Source organism: Doryrhamphus excisus, chromosome 9, assembly GCF_030265055.1.
Source record: "Doryrhamphus excisus isolate RoL2022-K1 chromosome 9, RoL_Dexc_1.0, whole genome shotgun sequence".
Taxonomy (NCBI): Eukaryota; Metazoa; Chordata; class Actinopteri; order Syngnathiformes; family Syngnathidae; genus Doryrhamphus; species Doryrhamphus excisus.
Window position 1 is genome coordinate 440,037 of NC_080474.1, and position 21,999 is coordinate 462,035.

The 21,999-nt window shown below is 47.5% G+C and overlaps 2 protein-coding genes across 4 annotated transcripts; one reads left to right on the forward strand and one right to left on the reverse strand.

Moving 5' to 3' along the window:
• Positions 1-1,608: 1,608 nt before the first annotated feature.
• wdr3 (WD repeat domain 3) lies at positions 1,609-11,642 on the reverse strand. 3 transcript variants are annotated; one of them, XM_058082565.1, is made up of 27 exons: positions 11,212-11,642; positions 10,334-10,529; positions 10,060-10,269; positions 9,858-9,976; positions 9,695-9,773; positions 9,381-9,476; positions 9,205-9,303; positions 9,025-9,126; positions 8,320-8,420; positions 7,660-7,755; positions 7,360-7,593; positions 7,153-7,246; positions 6,033-6,134; positions 5,843-5,925; positions 5,487-5,625; positions 5,351-5,407; positions 5,053-5,153; positions 4,879-4,990; positions 4,678-4,812; positions 4,556-4,606; positions 4,413-4,478; positions 4,237-4,329; positions 4,039-4,089; positions 3,918-3,961; positions 3,705-3,833; positions 2,552-2,645; positions 1,609-2,480 (listed from the first exon to the last, which is right to left on the reverse strand). In XM_058082565.1, the coding sequence occupies exons 2-27, from the start codon at positions 10,505-10,507 to the stop codon at positions 2,325-2,327; spliced, it is 2,817 nt and encodes a 938-aa protein (XP_057938548.1). In that variant the 5' UTR covers positions 10,508-10,529; positions 11,212-11,642; the 3' UTR covers positions 1,609-2,324. The 3 variants fall into 3 exon arrangements, with proteins under 3 accessions (XP_057938548.1, XP_057938546.1, XP_057938547.1); XM_058082563.1 differs by having other exon boundaries at positions 11,229-11,641; XM_058082564.1 differs by having other exon boundaries at positions 11,159-11,232.
• A 243-nt stretch (positions 11,643-11,885) lies between these two features.
• gdap2 (ganglioside induced differentiation associated protein 2) lies at positions 11,886-21,950 on the forward strand. The gene is made up of 14 exons (XM_058082567.1): positions 11,886-12,103; positions 12,546-12,765; positions 14,646-14,785; positions 14,881-15,034; positions 15,112-15,200; positions 15,340-15,416; positions 15,486-15,645; positions 16,388-16,538; positions 16,647-16,723; positions 17,613-17,689; positions 17,802-17,941; positions 20,171-20,225; positions 20,325-20,468; positions 21,673-21,950. Exons 2-14 carry the CDS (start codon positions 12,584-12,586, stop codon positions 21,703-21,705), a joined length of 1,479 nt encoding a protein of 492 aa, XP_057938550.1. The 5' UTR covers positions 11,886-12,103; positions 12,546-12,583; the 3' UTR covers positions 21,706-21,950.
• Positions 21,951-21,999: the final 49 nt, after the last annotated feature.

Sequence of the window (21,999 nt, forward strand, 5' to 3'; positions counted from 1 at the left end):
GAATAATTTCAAAAAATTATGGAGGCAGTTTTATGAGAATAAATTAGTATTATTATAATAATATCATAATAGTATTATGAGGGAAATTTGTGTCATTTTAGTAGGAGGGTTCAAATAGTAAAGAAAGAAAGAATAGTTTGGTTTTTCTAAGTCGGAATATTTGGAGTTGGAATTTTTGGAAACAGGTTGGGAAAAATGATATAAAATGGGAATAAAATGATAATATTACAAAAAGAACATTTTAAACCAATGAAGATATGGAATATTTATTTAAAAACGTGAAAAATTGGGGGAAAAGACGAGTGAAGTTGATTGTAAAACTTTTTTTTCCACTTCCACAACAAAGCCGAGACTACTTACTTGTATACACGTATATATATATATATATATATATATATATATATATATATATATATACAGTGGGGCAAAAAAGTATTTAGTCAGCCACCAATTGTGCAAGTTCTCCCACTTAAAAAGATGAGAGAGGCCTGTAATTTTCATCATAGGTACGCTTCAACTATGAGAGACAAAATGAGAAAAAAAAATCCAGATAATCACATTGTTTGATTTTTAAAGAATTTATTTGCAAATCATGGTGGAAAATAAGTATTTGGTCACCTACAAACAAGCAAGATTTGTGGCTCTCACAGACCTGTAAGTTCTTCTTTAAGAAGCTCCTCTGTCCTCCACTCGTTACCTGTATTGATGGCACCTGTTTGAACTGGTTATCAGTATAAAAGACACCTGTCCACAACCTCAGACAGTCACACTCCAAACTCCACTATGGCCAAGACCAAAGAGCTGTCAAAGGACATCAGAAACAAAATTGTAGACCTGCACCAGGCTGGGAAGACTGAATCTGCAATAGTTAAGCAGCTTGGTGTGAAGAAATCAACTGTGGGAGCAATTGTGAGAAAATGGAAGACCTACAAGACCACCGATAATCTCCCTCGATCTGGGGCTCCACGCAAGATCTCACCCCGTGGGGTCAAAATGATAACAAGAACGGTGAGCAAAAATCCCAGAACCACACGGGGGGACCTAGTGAAAGACCTGCAGAGAGCTGGGACCATATTAACGAAGGCTACCATAAGTAACACACTCCGCCGCCAGGGACTCAAATCCTGCAGTGCCAGACGTGTCCCCCTGCTGAAGCCAGTACATGTCCAAGCCCGTCTGAAGTTTGCTAGAGAGCATTTGGATGATCCAGAAGAGGATTGGGAGAATGTAATATGGTCAGATGAAACCAAAATAGAACTTTTTGGTATCAACTCAACTCGTCGTGTTTGGAGGAGAAAGAATGCTGAGTTGCATCCAAACAACACCACACCTACTGTGAAGCATGGGGGTGGAAACATCATGCTCTGGGGCTGTTTTTCTGCAAAGGGACCAGGACAACTGATCCGTGTAAATGGGAGAATGAATGGGGCCATGTATCGTGAGATTCTGAATGAAAACCTTCTTCCATCAGCAAGGGCACTGAAGATGAAACGTGGCTGGGTCTTTCAGCATGACAACGATCCCAAACACACCGCCCGGGCAACGAAGGAGTGGCTTCATAAGAAGCATTTCAAGGTCCTGGAGTGGCCTAGCCAGTCTCCAGATCTCAACCCCATAGAAAATCTTTGGAGGGAGTTGAAAATCCGTGTTGCCCAGCGACAGCCCCTAAACATCACTGCTCTAGAGGCGATCTGCATGGAGGAATGGGCCAAAATACCTACAACAGTGTGTGAAAATCTTGTGAAGAGTTACAGAAAACGTTTGATCTCTGTCATTGCCAACAAAGGGTATATCACAAAGTATTGAGATGAACTTTTGTTTTTGACCAAATACTTATTTTCCACCATGATTTGCAAATAAATTCTTTAAAAATCAAACAATATGATTATCTGGATTTTTTTTTCTCATTTTGTCTCTCATAGTTGAAGCGTACCTATGATGAAAATTACAGGCCTCTCTCATCTTTTTAAGTGGGAGAACTTGCACAATTGGTGGCTGACTAAATACTTTTTTGCCCCACTGTATATATATATATATATATATATATATATATAGTATATATACAAGTAAGTATATACTTATATATCAGTATAAGTTCTTCCCGAGTATGAAGGTTGCCGTGGTTGGGGGGGGGGGGGGGTTCCTATAACAAATGGTGGTGAAAAGTTCCAAGCTTGTAAAGTCAAACCACATCTCCTCCCTCTCGGTGTCAGGAGCCACTCGGGGTGGGGGGCGGGCGGAGGGAGGGGCCCCCTCGTGGGACAGCGTGGTCATGAGCTAACAGGAAGTCTCGCATTCCATCTGAGGGGAGAAGCTTCGTTCATTCAAGCGATGGCGAGCACGGCTCTCTCTCGCTTCCTCCTCCTCTTCTTCTTCTCCTTCAGCCTCTCGGTGGCGTCCATGAAGAACATCACTTCTTCTTTACTCTCCATCTCCCGCTGGAGGAACTGCAGGGCGGCGCTGTTGAAGCCCATCAGGTCCTGCGGGCGGGAGAAGAAAGCGATGAGGGTGGGGCGGCCGGGGGCGTCCGTCTCGCCCGGCGGAGACTTACTCGGATCTCCTGCACTTTGGAGAGCGTGTTGGTGCGAAGAGCATCCATGATGCCGAGAAGCTTCTGGCTGCTGGAGATCTTACCAAAATGAATCCTGGAAAAAAAGACAGATATGATGATGATATGAGGATATGATATGAGCATATGAGGATATGATGATATGATGATATGATAATATGATATGAGGATATGAGGATATGAGGATATGAGGATATGAGGATATGAGGATATGATGATATGAGGATATGATATGAGCATATGAGGATATGATGATATGAGGATATGATGATATGAGGATATGATGATATATGAGCATATGAGCATATGAGGATATGATGTTATGAGCATATGAGGATATGATATGAGCATATGATATGAGGATATGAGGATATGATGATATGAGGATATGATGATATGAGGATATGATGATATGATATGAGCATGAGGATATGATGATATGAGGATATGATGATATGAGGATATGATGATATGAGGATATGATGATATGATATGAGGATATGATGATATGATATGAGCATATGAGGATATGATGATATGAGCATGAGGATATGATGATATGAGGATATGATATAGGATATGATATGAGAATATGATGATATGAGGATATATGATATGAGCATATGAGGATATGAGGATATGATGATATGAGGATATGAGCATATGATGATATGATATGAGCATATGAGGATATGATGATATGATGATATGATATGATGATATGATGATATGATGATATGAGCATATGAGCATATGAGGATATGATGATATGATGATATGATGATATGATGATATGATGATATGAGGATATGAGGATATGATATGAGCATATGAGGATATGATGATATGATGATATGATGATATGAGCATATGAGGATATGATGATATGAGGATATGATATGAGAACATGATATGAGGATATATGATATGATGATATGAGGATATGATGATATGAGGATATGAGGATATGATGATATGATGATATGAGGATATGATGATATGATGATATGAGGATATGATATGAGCATATGAGGATATGATGATATGAGGATATGATGTTATGAGGATATGATGATATGATGATATGATGATATGATGATATGATGTTATGAGGATATGAGGCCATGGCCCTCACTTGAGCAGGAAGAAGAGGCACCGACACACCAGCTCCACGTCCAGGCCCTGCTGGATGAAGTCGTTGAAGAGGTCCAGCAGCTCGGGGACGTACGGGAAGGGCAAGACCATGAGGGACACCTCCAGTTCGCTAAACACACACCACAACATCAGAACCCAGTGTCTGGTTTTGGGAAGGTGGGGGCAATCACGTGACCTTGAGGCGCCGTCTCACCTTGAGCGGACCTTCTTGATGACGTCCAGAACGTAGCGGGACGGCTAGAACGGCACCACAGATCTTATGAGTGGACTCAATGCATGAGGAGGTGAACATTAGAATGCTGAGTGGGACTCACGGACACGTTGCCAGACGCTGCCAGGATGGGGTTGGGCTTGGGGGGCGCCAGCTGCAGGACAAAGCCACCGTGGTTATTATTAGAATGATCTATACGCTCCACATCTGCCATACGCTCATTTCCCAAAAGTAGGATTCCTTCTTGGTGAATGGGACGTTGTGGTCACCTGGGTGGTCAGAGACATAACGGGTTCCCCACCTCTTTTCCGGCGCTCTCACAAGCATATTTATGCTCCTCCATCTTCCTGGTCTCTTCCCTGAGGAGCTCCAGAGCCTCCATGATGCGTTCCGCCTGGCACACAAACACAAACCATCAGCTGGTGTTCATTCCTCAGCTCGGAGTCAGCAAAGCTCGCCACATGGAGGTCCACCTACAGCTTTCACGGTCTCCACGGTCTTCTTGGCGGCCGGCGCGGCCTCGCCTTGGGTCTCTCCGGGCACCTGGGGAATCACCGTGGAAACACACCATTGGCTAAGGAACATGGTGGGATGACAGGGCGAGGACGACATCTACTCACCACCGGAGCATCTCCTTTGGCCAGGCTCTCCTCAAACTCGGCTTCTCGAACCTGTCATATAAACATACACTTGAATAAAAGACGTGTTCCATGGTCCTCCTCCTCCTGCTGCTCCTCCTCACCATCTCCCTCTCCTCCTCGAGGATGATGGGCTCCCTGGTCCTCTCCCACAGGCGCAGGGACTTGTCATGTGACGATGAGACAAGATGGTCGCCGTTGGGGCTGATGCTCAGACACCACACCTCACGATGGTGGCCCTTGACGGGGGAAGGAGAGCAACAGTCAGGGGCGGGGTCTGTGGTTCAGGTGGCATCGAGACTGACCTCCAGGGTCTGGATGTGCTCAAACTTGTCGGCGTCCCACTGTTTGATCTTCTTGTCCTTGCCCGCCGTGAAGAACAGATGCGTCTTGGGGACGAACTGGAGGAACATGACGCTGCAGGAAGACACGGGACGTTAGCCAGGACGTGAGAAGATGACCAACGGGGGCTTCCTGACCTGTCATCGTGAGCAAACATGGAGCGGTGACAGTCGCCAAAGTCCAAACCCCAGATCTTCACGTTGCGGTCCGCCGAGCCGGTGGCGATCAGCGTACTGTCCTGAAATCCAAGCGGTGGAGGCAGATGGCCGCCCAATAATTGTGTATGATGTTTGAGATGTTTTTAAGCATAACGTAACTTCCAAAAGGCTAAAACCATCAAATGTGGCCTAGGAGGCCACTTCCACCCCTAAAAGTTGAAGCTCCAAACGTGCCTCCCACATGAGCTAGATGTTCCTCCACCTGGCGAGTACTCACGTGTGAGATGTCCAGACAAAGCACGGGCAGCTTGTGTCCGTACAGCGACAGGAAGAACTGCGGCGGGACCAAGCAGAGAGGTTTGTTGGGCGAGGCGGGTCACGGGCGGTGAGTCCGTGTGAGCAGACGCACGTACCTTCAGCGTGTCCGTGTAGAAGACTTTGACGGTGCAGTCCAGCAAGGACACGGCGAGGAGCCTGTGGTCGGGAGAGAACTTCACACACAGGACGTCCTCCTCCAGCTGCAACGTGCGAGCGTGGTTCAACGTCAGCCTCCTGCAACACACACGGGCGTGAGGACCACATGCAGGACGGGCGTGAGGACCACATGCAGGACGGGCGTGAGGACCACATGCAGGACGGGCGTGAGGACCACATGCAGGACGGGCGTGAGGACCACATGCAGGACGGGCGTGAGGACCACATGCACGTGGCGCTGGAACCCGCCAAAGGAACGTCCACGTCCTTAAGACTATGGAGGAGGTTTACTTACGTCTGCCTGATCTCCTTATCCTTTATCAGCGCAAAGTCCCAAAACTTGACCATCTTGTCTGCACCTCCGGTCATGATGCCCCTCTACAGGACGCACAAACACCAAAACATCACATGACCTTGAGACGCACCTGCATTATTAAGCATTATTACGTATGCAAATGAGATAAACCCCCCTAGTTGTACTGTACCTGGTCTGGGGCCAGGCACAGAGACCACAGGGCTCCGTCGTGGGCATCCACCGTCTCCAGGAGGCGACCCGAGGCCAACTCGAAGATCTGCAGCTTCCCACTCTGACACAAAGCAACAACATGATAAGAATATGATAAGAACATGATAAGAACATGATAAGAACATGATAAGAACATGATAACAACATGCTAACAACATGCTAACAACATGCTAACATCATGATAACATCATGATAACATCATGATAACAACATGCCGACAACATGCCGACAACATGCCGACAACATGCCGACAACATGCTAACATGATAACATCATGCTGACATCATGCTGACAACATGCTGACAACATGCTAACAACATGCTAACATGATAACATCATGCTGACATCATGCTGACAACATGCTAACAACATGCTAACAACATGCTAACAACATGCTAACATCATGCTAACATGATAACATCATGCTGACAACATGCTAACATGATAAAATCATGCTGACAACATGCTGACAACATGCTAACATGATAACATCATGCTGACATCATGCTGACAACATGCTAACAACATGCTAACATCATGCTGACAACATGCTAACATGATAACATCATGCTGACATCATGCTGACAACATGATAACAACATGCTAACATGATAACAACATGCCGACAACATGCTAACATGATAACATCATGCTGACATCATGCTGACAACATGCTGACAACATGCTAACAACATGCTAACATGATAACATCATGCTGACATCATGCTGACAACATGCTAACAACATGCTAACAACATGCTAACATCATGCTAACATGATAACATCATGCTGACAACATGCTAACATGATAAAATCATGCTGACAACATGCTGACAACATGCTAACATGATAACATCATGCTGACATCATGCTGACAACATGCTAACAACATGCTAACATCATGCTGACAACATGCTAACATGATAACATCATGCTGACATCATGCTGACAACATGATAACAACATGCTAACATGATAACAACATGCTAACAACATGATAACAACATGCTAACAACATGATAAACGCGTGAAGAGAATCCAGTGCGTGTTTCCACGGATGGCGTGGAGGGGGGCGGTACCTTGGTGCCCAGGATGATCTGTCTGTCTCCGGGCACAAAGAGGGAGCAGAGGGCGTACTCGCAGGCCATGGTACGGATGACCTGCAGGGTGGACCTGCAACATCAAACACGGTTAGACTGCATGCAAAGCAACAACCCTGATATGTGGAACTATGAGTCCACCGCAGCCAATCAGAAGTCGTTCTGGAGGATCCACGAGCGGCGTACCTGTTCCACACTTTGACCGTGTCGCCCGACGCCGACAGGATGGCCAGGTTGTCCGAGCTGAAGGCCAGCGTTCGGACGTCGGTGCGATGGCCGCTCAGAGTCAGGCGCGCCACCTTGTCGGCCGCCGGCGTCTTATCCGACGTCTTCAGCCTGTAGGTCTCGATGGTGTTGTTCTGCAGCAGCAGCGCCACCTTCAGCTCGCCGCCACCGCCGCACAGCAGGCAGTCCACCGAGCTGAGGACGTGAAACACGTGAGGACTTCTTCCTGCTGCTCGGAAACACGGAGGACTTCGTGCGCACCTGATCTTGGCGGACGCCTTCACGTTGCACAGTCGGACGATCTCGTCCTTCAGCTTCTTCTCCACAACTGGCTCCTCGCCGTCAGCATTCGCTGTTCTGAAGCATAAGTACCATCATCATCACCATCATCATCATCTGACACAATATGCTACATCCTACAACTTCTTCCAGCCACTTGGTTATTTATCATGAGACCAGATTGGGTCTACGAGATCAAGACTTGAACGTTCATTTTAAGAAAAGTAGAATGACAAAATACAATAATATATTTCTACCAGGTTACCTCGTCTGCACTCTGTGTGCGCATGCTAGCAGCCCCGCCTCCACCCACCGAGACAAAGACTGTATGACTGACACAAGGGCTCATTCCCACACCAGCGTGTGCTGCTAAACTAAGCTAACAACGCTAGCTAATTTATGCTCTGTACGAGGAGTGTCTACCAACTTTCACCGGTGTCCTGGGGTGGGGGGTGGGGGGTTAGTGTTTGTGGTGAGATCTCGTCGCCACGATGGAGAGGCCATTCACGTGACATCAATTTAACAGTGAATTCCCTTTCCATTAGAAATCAAAAGGCCCCAAATAACACCTCCCGCCAGCAGGGGGAGCCCCGCAACAAGCATCTAATCCTACCATCCGCCCAAGGGTGCTTCATTGCTTACTTGGCTGCCTTCTTTTTAGCTTTCCTCAGCTTCTTGGCCATCATCTTCTCCACTTCCTGCTCTGACAGCACAGTGAACAGCTCCAGGACGGAGTCGTTGCCCTGATGGGTCAAAAACACATTTGATGAGAAGTTTGACATGAAGCAGAGCAGTGGTTCCCAAACTTTTGAAATATTGAACAGAATTATGTGATCGATGAAATTTATAATAATGCCAGGAGAAAATGTGAATTTTGCTTGGTCACATTTTGATCAAGTTTGACATGAGCACTGATAAGTAGATAAGGATGGGGACCTATGACGCTATTTCCACTTTTCTGACCTATAAATGTCGTTGGAATGTTGCATTCTCGGGTTGAACCATCCCAAAGTTTCACTGTCAGATCATGAGGTTTGTGCGTTTGGAAGTGAGCCCTCAGAGAAGTTAGGGATAGCTCTGAAAACTCGCTTTCAAACATTGGTTCTTTGTGACGTCACAGGGAGCCAGACGTCCTTATAAGGGCATGCCAGGTAAGCTCCCCCCCCCCCCGCTCTGCAGCGCTCTTTTGTGGAAGGTCTGTAGCATACAGGGAGCATCTTACCTGCATGCATGCTAATAAATTGAGACACAATCTCTGATTGGTTTATAAAAGACGTCAACATCAGTCGGACCCTCGTCATGATGTCATCGGTGTGTGTGTGTGTGTGTGTGTGTGTGTATACTCACATGACAAGCGATGACTCTGGCCTTGCTGTCAAAGGTCAGAGACACCACCCTGTCTCTGGCCTCGCGGAGGATGGAGCCGGCTTTCTTACAAGTCAAAATCCGCTAAAAGACAAACATTAAAGTCACATGGAAAGTAAAAAAAAAAAACCCAAACCAACCAAAAACACACATTGTACTTACGTCTTCTGGACTCTCGTCCATATGGTCGTCATTCCCGTCGCTGTCCTCCTCCAGAAGAGTTTTCCCCTTCTTCTCTTTGGGCTCGCCCTCAGCTTGTTCCTGCACACAGCACATGCAGACACTACTACTTCCTGTCTGGACGCCATGCTTCCTAGCGCCTATCAGGGAGGCCTCACCTCCTGCAGGTAGCTGATGTCCCACGCTCTCAGCTCGCTGTCGGCGGAGCCCGTTAACAGACGCTTGTCGCCGTTAAGGAACGCCATGGCCCACACCTGAACACGACACAAAGAGCACATTAATACTCTATATGGCGGCTCACGAACACATGATGATGGGACTGTCTGTGGAGCTTATCTGTTGTCCCGGCGGACAAGTCTGGTGCCAAGGCACATATAGACAAACAACCATTCCCACCCACATTCATACCTAAGGACAATTTGGAGTGGCCAATGAAGCTAGCATGTTTGTTAGCATCTCTTCTTCTCCTCACCTCACTGCGGTGGCCCATCATGGTCTTGAAGCAGTGCTGCGTGTCCAGGTCCCACCACTTGACAAAACTGTCCTTGGAGCTGTGATGTTGACAGTCCAAGAAGAGCAGCGTGAATGACGCGTCCACGCCTTTATTGGTGAGTGTGTCATGTGATGACGCTCACCTGGTAACCAAGAGGTTCTTGTCCTGAAGGAAGAGCGCCTGAGTGATGACGTCTTTGTGGCCTTGCAGTCGGTACAGCCCGCACTCGTTGACAACGTCCCACACGATCACGTCTGTGTCCTGGATGGGAAATCGTTTCATAAAGACGAGGACGTGCCATCGCTCGCATTTTTAGGACAGCCAGCATTTGGTGTCTGACTTACGTTGGAGCCAGTGACGAGCCGCGCCCCCAGCGCGTCGTAGCGTATGACTGTAACGGCAGACTTGTGGCCATTGAAGGAGACGTTGCTCTCGCCATTGAGCAGACTGAAGATCCTCACGGCGCCGTCCTCGTACCCCACAGCAATGTGGACACCATCAGGGGAGGGGCACAGAAAAGTCACATTGTGTTTCTGACCCTGAAGGATTAAGACCTGGACAAGCAGAGTGTCAAAGGTTAAATCATCGGTTGTAGAAGTGAATGTCACAACGACACACCTTTTCCGCTTTGCGGGTGTCCCAGATGAAGACGTGTTCGCACGCTGCCACGGCGACATAGCGTCCTCTCTCTCCACCCCGGAGCGTCACGTAGGCGATGTTTGCTTTCTGGCTGCCAATCACTCCAAAGACGGCGCCGGAGACGTAGCGCAGGTACTGCTTGGTCAAACCCATGGTGCGTGGCCTCAAGGTGGTGCTGTGGAAGCAAACCATTAAGGACACACAATAAGTCCAAGCAGAAACATAGCCATATTGGATGTAACCGTCTAAGCAGTAGTTTGAAATGAAAACAATCAAATAAAACATTAGCAGCATAAATACTTGCAGCATATATCACTTGAAACCGTATAGTAACTACAAATGGTGACTAGTGGTAATTATTGCCATTATTAATCCGTTCTATGAAGTGTAAATAATAGTACTGTAACACTGCAGTGCTGTTACTGCTATCTATTATAATATGGCGTGAATCTGAAAACGACCACATTCAATGTATGTTTTTGGGCACCATTCAAGCATCATGAAGTAACTCGTTTTTACATTGACGTGGTATACATGACTACTCATTAATCAATACAAACTCAAATAGTTTCTAGTAGCAACATGCTAACCAACGTTTACATGTTTGTTTAGCTGTACTACACCTCCCGAAAGGGCGGATATCAACGTATTTGGCCAATGGAGCAACTCATTAGATTGCTAACCCCGTCCGCCCGGCTATCCCCGTGCAACAAACCGAGACAGTCCTAGACCCCACGTGTTTACTGTTTCCGACTCACTGCTGCTTCTAAATTCGAGTGTACTTAACTATTAGATGTTCCCTACCTTAATGGGAGCGTTACAATGCAGAATGGCAACGAATACGGTTTAGATCTTACTTGACTTGACTTCTTACCCCTGAACGCCGATCGCTGAGCTCGTTTCGCCTTGTGTTTGTCGCTCGTGAGTCGCTTCAGGCTCGATTAGTCAATCGCAGAGTCACACTGGCAGAGTTGTCATAGAGCACTCGTGTTTTTTTCAAAAAGGTACTCTACAGTTGCATTGCATTTTAATAACGTTTCTCGAGGGTCAGTCGAAATGAAGTAGCGACAGCAAACTGTTCTCATTGCTTCATCGCTTTCGTTCTATTGCTTTTGTCTGGTGTCGAAACACCGTCTTTCGATTGTGACTGCGGGTGGGTTTGAAAGGAAATAACTCGTTGTAAACATGTTTAAACATGTTTTTGTGCCATAGATCCTCTTTTCTAATCTCTGCGAAAAGACGATAAAAGCAGTCACTTCCACAAACGTGACAAAGCGGATGTAATAGTCAGCTGACTGACAGTTGAGACGATGGGATGTGTCAAACCACATAACATAAGACACAGATGCTCGTAAAATTAAATGTATTTCAAACTGCCATACGAGCACATGATTATAGTTGGTTCGGGTGGGTTGGGGGGTTAAAGTCACAACTACAACTTAAATACAATAAGTACTTGTACCGTGTACGATTAGATAATTTATGCACACGATATTTGACAGGTTATTCTAAAGCTAAGCATATTAATTTGAAATCCAAAACCGGATGTAGTAGGGGGTTTCCGAGTGCTTTGAAGTGACACCGACACGACTACTAGCGTGACTGCTAACTGTAAAAAAGCGGATCAAAAAGCACTTGAAATGTTCTTGTTCTTGTGTTACTTTGGGAAAACATAAAATACCTCTGCTAATTTTGAGTGTCTAATGAGGATTGAGGTTTATTTTTATTTTTGACGTGGACAGCGTTAAGGTACGTGAATGTCAACTTTTACGTTTCACACCGGATATTTTCCGTTTGATATTTTTAAAAAGCAGGTATGACTATTTATTCGAGGAAATCTAAAATGATGCCTCGGCTGGTGTGCGTGTTATCTAAGAGTCAAAACAGTGATAAATAAATTTGCTAAAAATACAATTTGATGATGATAATGTTGATCGATTTTCAACCGGTTATTTGGTTTAAACTGTTTAAAATGTTCAAGAATTTATTGGAATGAAATGGACATAAGACGTTTTGCATTTTTTTCCAAGATGTTAAGTCATACAGGAAACAAAATGATGTTTGAATAGGGTTGAACATAATGAGGCATTGTGCAGTATTCCTAAAAGTACTTTATGTGTAAACTCCATCTTCTATAAGTGACAGTTCTCCCCTTCCCACCTGTCTTCTTTTCCCAAACGCTAATCCTTAGCACTCGCAGGGAGGCGTGAGCCTGGACTACCCGTAGGGATGGATCCTCTGGGCGCTCGCTCCCAGTTTGTGGACATCCAGACCCTCCCCACTTGGCAGGAGATGCTGGGTGAGGACGGCGTGCAGATGCCGCAGGACCCGAATGACAGCCTGCTTCACCAGCAGTCCTTCACCTCGCCCTTCCCCTTCAGGCCGGACATCAACCGCAAAATCGTCCTCTTGTGAGTCACTTTGGCACGACGGTTGCTTGGTCGTAACTGATGAACGTACTTTTTTTAGGCAAAACATAAACATCAGGTGAACATCCACTCCATGATTGGCCTAATCGGAAGTTTGAAAAATGAAAATAGACTGATTGATAGACGTAAAGAAGTACCCGAGTCCAAGTCCTGATAGTCCATAATGAGTGCCAGCTGTCACACGCAACAACTAGTTTGGATGAGGTTGGCACTGTAAAAGAAGTTAGGAATGGCATGCCCATTATCTGGGCATGCCCTGTACAAGCTGAGTGGGACCAATCACAGTAAAGTGGGCATGCCCGGAGGCGGGCCGTGCGTGGAATAAATTGAAACGGGCGTATTGGAAATCCAAGGAAATCCAGCGGGAATCCGGCTTTGTGCGCGGGTTGTTGTGTGTAGCTGCTCTATAGGAGTCCACAACTCAATACAAAATGAGCATAATAGGTCCCCATTGTCTGGAACAGGGGCTGAGGTGTTGATCTAATTAAGTCATCTTTTCATTTTGCTGGAAGAGCTTGGAATAGCTCCAACAGTCTAGCAAAATATTTAGCATAGGATTCATCAGCCTTGCTTTAATATTATATGACATTGTTTGTAATACTTTGCATTGTTTTTGAAAAAAAATGATGCTGGTCATGGTGAACTAGCTCGCAGCTCATTCGATAAAGACGGTGAGAATCCGTATTAAATTGCATCTCGGCAGGATGTATGGAAAGTCTGTATCAACAATAATGATATCAGATTGTTTACATTTGTTTACATGTGAAAACGGATGATGTAGTTTTTTGTAGGACCTTTTGGAAGAAATGAATAACCAAAAAACCGAGGTTCCACCGCATTTTGAGGATTATTTGTTGAGTGTTGCGTCTGGTAGAGTTGCCGACCTTTGACCTGATTCTTTAAACTCTGCATTGAGTCAAATTTGCAAGAACGTTCACAAATAATTGTTAGCAATCGACCTGGAGGTTAATTGTCAAGGTGGTGGTGAATTCCAGACCGAATTCCTCATTGTGGAAGACCACATGATCCGTCTGGAGCTTCACTCTGAGTGCCTCTTTTGTTGCCGCCACTCTCCTGTTCCCGGGTTTAGCGCTCCCCCAGGAGCGCTGGCATTCCTACCGTGCTAACGTGACGGCCGTGTCACCCACCTCGAGGGCTTGTGACCTTTCATTCATTCATTCATTAATTTTCTACCGCTTTTCCTCACGAGGGTCGCGGGGGGTGCTGGAGCCTATCCCAGCTGTCTTCGGGCGAGAGGCAGGGTACACCCTGGACTGGTCGCCAGCCAATCACAAGGCACATATAGACAAACAACCATTCACACTCACATTCATACCTATGGACAATTTGGAGTCGCCAATTAACCTAGCATGTTTTTGGAATGTGGGAGGAAACCGGAGTACCCGGAGAAAACCCACGCATGCATGGGGAGAACATGCAAACTCCACACAGAGATGCCCGAGGGTGGGATTGAACCCTGGTCTCCTAGCTGTGAGGTCTGCGCGCTAACCCCTAGACCACCGTGCCGCCCTTGTGACCTTTCAAATTGTGCTTATTGAATGAACGCCAAGGGATCAACTTCCTGGTTTCTTTTTTGTTTTTATTACGTTTCTGACATACCCGCTTAAGTTTGAATGTTCTCCCAGTGCATGTGTGGGTTTTCTTCGGGCAGTCCAGGGTGGGATAGGCTCCAGCATGCCCACGACCCTAGTGAGGATAAGCGGTACAGAAACTGGATGGATGGATGTCACATTTAACCCTGCACTATATGTACATATATATATATACATATACATATATATACTTAGAGGGTATTTTTATGCTTGCGTTGCCATAATAATGTATCAACGATTATCGTGCAGCACCGGCGACGTGGCGCTGTTGAGCTGCACCGCCATCACCAACACCAGCAACGAGCTGCTGACTGACAAAAACGGCGTGTCGGAGCGCATCCATCAGCTGGCGGGGCCCGAGCTACGAGACGAGCTTCTCAAACTGAAAGGTTTCTGTTCTCGGTCGTTGACGCTCAGATACGTGCAGGTGGTGTGACCGCCGGGGGCGGGGGTGGGGGTGCCTCTGCCGGGGTTTTGCGTGCAGGGTGCCGCACGGGCGAGGCCAAGCAGACCAAAGGCTTCAACCTGGCGGCGAGGTTCATCATCCACACGGTGGGGCCAAAGTACAAAGCCAAGTACAGGACGGCGGCGGAGAGCTCGCTGTTCAGCTGCTACAGGAACATCCTGCAGCTGGCCACGTAAGCTCCGCCCGTTAGTCAGCTTCGGGAAGTCAAATGATTAGAAAGCTCATGATGCGGTCTCTGGTGTCGCCAAGGGAGCAGTCCATGGCGTCCGTCGGCCTCTGCGTGGTCAGCACGGCCAAACGAGGGTACCCGCTGGAGGACGCCACCCACATAGCCTTCAGTAAGACACAAACGTGCATCACCTCATCATAGCAGAACATTGCAAAAGAGCGACGAGATGTCAGAGCTGGGCGTTCAAGAAGAATAAACTCCACTTGTGGCCACAATGGGTATTACAACAGCTGCTTTGGTGTCCCCAGGAACAGTACGCAGGTTCCTGGAGAAGCACGGAAGCAGCATCGAGGCGGTGGTGTTCGCCGTTTCCGACTCAGAGGAGGTTTGACCATCTTCACTGTTCCATCTGCAGACGTAGTAGAGAAGACCTGTACCGTGTCTTTTCCCCCAGCCCGTGTACAAGAAGTTGCTCCCGCTGTACTACCCTCGCTCTGACGAGGAGGAGAGGGCGTGTCTGCCCCTCATCCCGGCTGACATCGGCAACTCTGAAGGAGAACCCGTCGTACCGGAGAGGCAGATCCGCATCGCAGAGAAACCAGGGAGCCTGGAAGGTAGGCGTCATTGGGAGCATCTGCGCTATGCAACATCCACATCCACATCCACACAAGGGCTGAATGGGGGCGTACCCCACCCTGCCGTAAATGTGAAGCTCAACCAATTGGAGATGAGCAACAATACCGTGACTAAAAGTCGTGGTAGAGACGAAAAGTAATACACGCACCAATAAAAATGCGTGTTTATGACACCCATACTGTGTGCTCTAAAGATATAAAAAGAGCTAAAAAGAGGCAGCTAATAACTACACGTAATGGGACGCACCTTTTGTGTTTAAACACCCCCAGCAAGGTTTATATCCATGATGCATTCATGTTCACATGGGAATTTTGAATTGACTTCAAATAGCAGCATCCATCTTCTCACAAAGTCTTGGCCAGCCAATCACAGGGCTCCCACACAGAAACGCCCGAGCAGGGCAGTTAGCGCTAACCACTCGGCCACGCGGCCCACGTAGCCTCACAGTCTTCTGTTAGGGGGCCAACATGGCCGTCGTCACAGCAATGACAAGGGTCGGCGCACAAACGAGAGCACGCTTGAAGCTGCAGTCAGTCAAGGATCCAGTCAAGAGGGTGTTTTTTTTTGGGGGGGGGGGGGTGCTAGCAGAACATCTGGACGCATACACATAAACACACGCAGTCATTGAGCCGTGACATGACTAATCTGAGAACACGCCATTTCCCCGAGAGCGCCATCTTCCCGTCCCGCATGAACGCCACTTCTCTATTTTCCACGTAGATGATTCCGAGGACGACAACCTGGAGTCGGACCTGGGGCAGGTGGGCAACCACGCCTTCGCCCGCATGGAGGGCGACGTGGACAAGCAACGCAAGCTGATCCTGCAGGGCCACATGTCGGAGGCGGCCGTGCAGAAGCAGCACCAGAGGAAGTAAGACCACCAGGAACACGCAGCCAAAGCGTCAAACGTTGGGGGAGATGGGCCTCGTTTGTTGGATGGGTTGGCTTTTTTTGGTCTTTTTGCGTGTGTCTTCTTCAGCTACAACCGATGGCTGTGTCGAGCCAGAGCGGAGGACCTGTCAGACGTCGCCGCACTGAAAGCGTTGTATCAGACAGGCAAGTGATGCTTCTGATGTTTCATGGCTTGCACTTTACTTGTATGGCCAGCAGGGGGCGGTGTTGCTACGTATTATGATCCCTCCCTGCATCATTCATTCATTCACTTTCTACCGCTTATCCTCACGGGGGTTGCGGGGGTGCTGGAGCCTATCCCAGCTGTCTTTGGTCCACCCTGGACTGGTGGCCAGCCAATCACAGGGCACATATAGACAAACAACCATTCACACTCACATTCATACCTATAATAATAATAATAATAATAATACATTTTATTTGTATAGTGCTTTTCAAAATACTCAAAGACACTTTACAAAAGAATGAAGTTGAATAGAGCAAGTAAACAGAATAAAAGACACACCAAAATACAACATTCATTGGTTAGTACACAGTTAAAAAAAAGCGGGGCGGGGCGGGGCGGGGCGCAGCAGTCAGATATAAAAAAGTTAGACATTAAAACCAGATTTAAAGAGGTGGGTTTTGAGTTGTTCTTTGAAGGTGGGAAGGTCAGGGCAAGCATGGAGTGAGTGGGGCAAAGAGTTCCAGAGAGTGGGGGCAGCGATGGAGAAGGCTCTGTCTCCCCAGGTTCGGAGCTTGGTCTTACAGGGGAGTGCCAGGAGGTTGGAGTCTGAGGAGCGAAGGACAATTTGGACAATTTGGAGTGGCTAATTAACCTAGCATGTTTTTGGAATGTGGGAGGAAGCCCGAGTCCCCGGAGAACATGCAAACTCCACACAGAGATGGCCGAGGGTGGAATCGAACTCAGGTCTCCTAGCTGTGAGGCCTGCGTGCTAACCACTCGGTCCCACCCAGACCGCCTTTTGTTTTCTTTTTCATTTCCCTTCGGGCGCTCCTAATAAATGCATTACGATGTAACGTGTGTCTCCAGGTGTGGATACGCGTGGTCGGACAGTGATGGTCGTGGTGGGAAGAAACATTCCAGTGACCCTCATCGACCTTGAGAAGGTGGGACAACGCGTTTATGTTTATGTTTTTATGACGTATTTGTCAGGACACTCGGCATCCAATCAGATTATTGCAAACCAAAATATGCCAAAGGTATTTTGTGCACGTGCAGGCCCTGCTGTACTTCATCCACGTGATGGACCACATCGCGGTGAAGGAGTACGTGATGGTGTACTTCCACACGCTGACGGGCGAACACAACCACCTGGACTCGGATTTCCTCAAGAACCTCTACGACATCGTGGACGCCAAGTGAGTCGGCTTTGGCTTCCCGTCGTCATCATGTAGGGGCCAACGACATCATCATCATCATCATCATCATCATCATCACATACTAGAAGAGGTGATGACTTCAGCAGAAGGCAAAAGTATTGGGTCACGTGGCATTCCACCCTACAAGAACTTCAAAGTGAAGAAAACACGGAGTTTCTCCACGCTTTGAAGCTCTAACGGCTTCCACGTGTCTGTTGGACGCACCTCAGACCTTCACTTGGCCCTCAGCTCCTTCTTCTTGAAGCTGAGTTCCACTTGTCAGTTCCAGGGGTCCATGCTGCTCATGATTCTGTCGAGGAGCCATAAAAGCTTCTGGGAATGTGAGGGAAAAACTTTCCTGAAAGCATCTTCATGGAGTATGACTACGCTTTGGACCAGAGAATGGTCTCCTTGAGAATAAGGAGAAGCAAAAAAAAAAGCTCTTTTTTTTTTTTTTGTTACGATAGAAAAAAGCCGTGATAGTGGGATTTCACAATGGTTCCTTTGTTTGTAAAAACACTTCCTAGCGCTCCTGTGCTATCCCGCTGTGCTCCATGCTATGCTTATTCTTCACTTGGTGGTCCTTTTAAAGCACCTTGCAGGCCCAGCAGGCCCAGCAGGCCCAGCAGGACGTCGTCATTATTCCGCTGTTAAACTAGCAAGCTTCTCCCGTCCGTCCATTGTGTGTGTTTCACGTTACGTGCCGGGATCTCCTCTTCCGTGAATACACGAAAACCTAGCATGGACTTGCCTCGGCTCTCAGCGGCCAGAAGATCCACCTTCCTTTCACTCGGTTCCGGCCCAGTCGCCAGCAGACGCCAGCAGACGCCGGCCAAGTTCAAGCCATTCCGCCCATATGCTCTACGGTTTAGCGTGTGAGGCAGGGATCTCCAAACTTTTTCCATTGAAGGCCCTACACTGAAACACTGGGAAAGCACTGGGAAAGCACTGGGAAAGCAATGGGAAAGCAATGGGAAAGCACTGGGAAAGCACTGGAAAGCACTGGGAAAGCACTGGGAAAGCACTGGGGAAGCACTGGAAAGCACTGGGAAAGCAATGGGAAAGCACTGGGAAAGCACTGGGAAAGCACTGGGGAAGCACTGGAAAGCACTGGGAAAGCACTGGAAAGCAATGGGAAAGCACTGGGGAAGCACTGGAAAGCACTGGGAAAGCAATGGGAAAGCACTGGGAAAGCACTGGAAAGCAATGGGAAAGCAATGGGAAAGCAATGGGAAAGCAATGGGAAAGCACTGGAGAAGCACTGGGAAAGCAATGGGAAAGCACTGGGGAAGCACTGGAAAGCACTGGGAAAGCACTGGGGAAGCACTGGGAAAGCAATGGGAAAGCAATGGGGAAGCACTGGGAAAGCACTGGGAAAGCACTGGGAAAGCACTGGGAAAGCACTGGGAAAGCACTGGGGAAGCAATGGGGAAGCAATGGGGAAGCAATGGGAAAGCACTGGGAAAGCAATGGGGAAGCAATGGGGAAGCAATGGGAAAGCAATGGGGAAGCAATGGGGAAGCAATGGGAAAGCACTGGGAAAGCACTGGGAAAGCACTGGGAAAGCAATGGGGAAGCAATGGGGAAGCACTGGAAAGCACTGGGGAAGCACTGGGAAAGCACTGGGAAAACACTGGGGAAGCACTGGGAAAGCACTGGGGAAGCACTGGAAAGCACTGGGGAAACACTGGGAAAGTGTAGACCTCCACCAAGCGCCATCGTTCCCCCATACTTGATAATAATAAATAAATAATAAAAATAATAATAATCCTACACTTTTTTGGGTCAGTCTTAGATGTTGGAATCTCGTCCTGTGTTTTATCATTTTCGGAGCGCTTTGACCGTTTTTGTGGCGTTATACGTATACACAAATAGCGAAAATGTTCCGATCTCCCAATGTTAAAAGATTCCTGGACCCAGACGGTGATCCGGATCACCACCAAGATTTCATTCCTGAGAATGTCATCCATATCCGAACTTTTCCACGTATTTTGAAGACAACCAGACCAACAAACATAACCCAGCTTTACCTCCACACTGTGCTTGGTGGAGGTAATGGAATGAAGCTCATGTAGATATGCCGAGATGTTATTTATTTACAGAAAAAAACGCCTGAATGTCACATTATTTTATTATTATATTATATGACTTTATTGTTATAGTATTCAGACTTGATTGCCATGATATCTCAAATCGTATTTACTAGAGCACGTCCTCGTTGTCTCGCAGGTTTAAGAAAAACCTGAAGGCCTTCTACTTTGTCCATCCAACGTTTCGCTCCAAGGTAAGACCCATTTGGCATTCTAGCGTGGGAATCGTGCCAAGTCGACCAATAGGAGCTGAAACAGATCACATGACCCTCTGGCCTCCAACCCCCCCCCAGGTGTCCACGTGGTTCTTCAGCACCTTCAGCGTGTCGGGCGTGAAGGAGAAGGTGCGCTACCTGGACAGCCTGCAGCAGCTCTTCACCTGCATCAGGCCCGAGCAGATCGACATCCCGCCTTTCGTCCTGGAGTACGACGCCCGGGTGAGAAGAACGCAACGCGTCAGGTGGCCACTAGGGGTGGTCTAGTCTATTTTGGAAAATAATGATTTTTAGTTCATTGTGAGTCATAGTTAACTCGCAGTTAATCGCAATCAATCGTAGGTAGAAAGACGTTTTTATCGGGAATGAGTTGGGATTCTCCGATGGATGGCCACAGATTAGTACGGTCCCATTTCCGTAAAAATGACGTAATCAGCATACGCCCATAAATGCCTTTCAAAGCCAGTGACAAAAACGGAGCGTCGTGCGGCGGGAACACGACAACACAAACGTGACATGACCGTGTACGCGTCACATGGGGGTGCCAACACGTATATCGAGCCGACAAGTAACACGCCGATTTCCTGTATTGCCAAAAAAGCAATGTGGTTAGTTTGGAGCTTTTTTTTGTCCCCCGGGGATGTGAATATCAGGATTTCCTCCAGGATTTTTCTGAAGTGGCGTTGGGCGAAATAGGATATGACGACAAAATGGCACATTTTTAACGACTTATTTATTCCCGTATTTACCCGTTTCAACGACTAGCGGAACATAACGGAGAACATCGTTCAAATTGCACTTTATTGACAAAAACACATCATTTGTCCTTAAATACGAGCGTCATGTTTAAATAGAACACGTCTAAAAATATTCCTTGGTGAGGGTTAGGGTGAGCCACATGTTGGAGACCCCTATCTGAAACGGTCACGCTATGTCTTTATGTTCACGACGTCACCGGTCTCACCTGGTGAGACCAGGACACCAGGTTGTAGTCCAGCGTTTTGGTGCCCGCCACCAGCCGTCCTTCGTCGTTCGTCCCGCGATAAGCAGTGTGAGAGAGGAACATCTGAGCTGGAAAAGTGGACTTCCTGGAATTAGAAGTTTCCACAGATAAAGACGGACTGAATAAGCAGAGTTGGCAGCCAGTTCTCAAAGTCTTTGTAGACCCGTTCAGTCCTGGTTTGGGGTCCTTGTGAGAGTCGGTCTCACGTCCAATCTGGTCTGGTTCTCGCATGTATTGGAACAAGTGATTGACAGGTGTACTTTCATTCATAAAGCTTCTGTCTTGGAGTTTTTTGGGACCTTGCCAGATTAAAAAACGGTCTTGAAGGCAACAGACCGATGACGATAATTGATCGTGATCCTCAACGCATCACCACGCGTTTTGTTCTTGTTCTTGAACTGGTTCCTGTCCTCTCCATCACAGCTCAACGGACCCTACCAGTCTTCCGGTCTGTGACGTTTTCTCGTGGAGAGACTTGACCTTCAGTCCGCTTGTAGCAGATCCGCTACAAGTGTGGATCCTGCATCCCGGAGACTCCAACATCCCATAATATGACACGGTCGTCACGCTGGAAGAAGACAACGATGCAACATGACCGTCCGTCCCGTGTTAGCATGTTAAAATGTTAGCCGTTAGGGGTTCCCGCGTCTGGATGGTCACATGTATTTCTTGGCACGGGAAAATAAACATTCCAGCCTCCATCCCGGAGTCATGGTTAGCAAACGTCGCCAAACACTTCCTTTGTTTTGC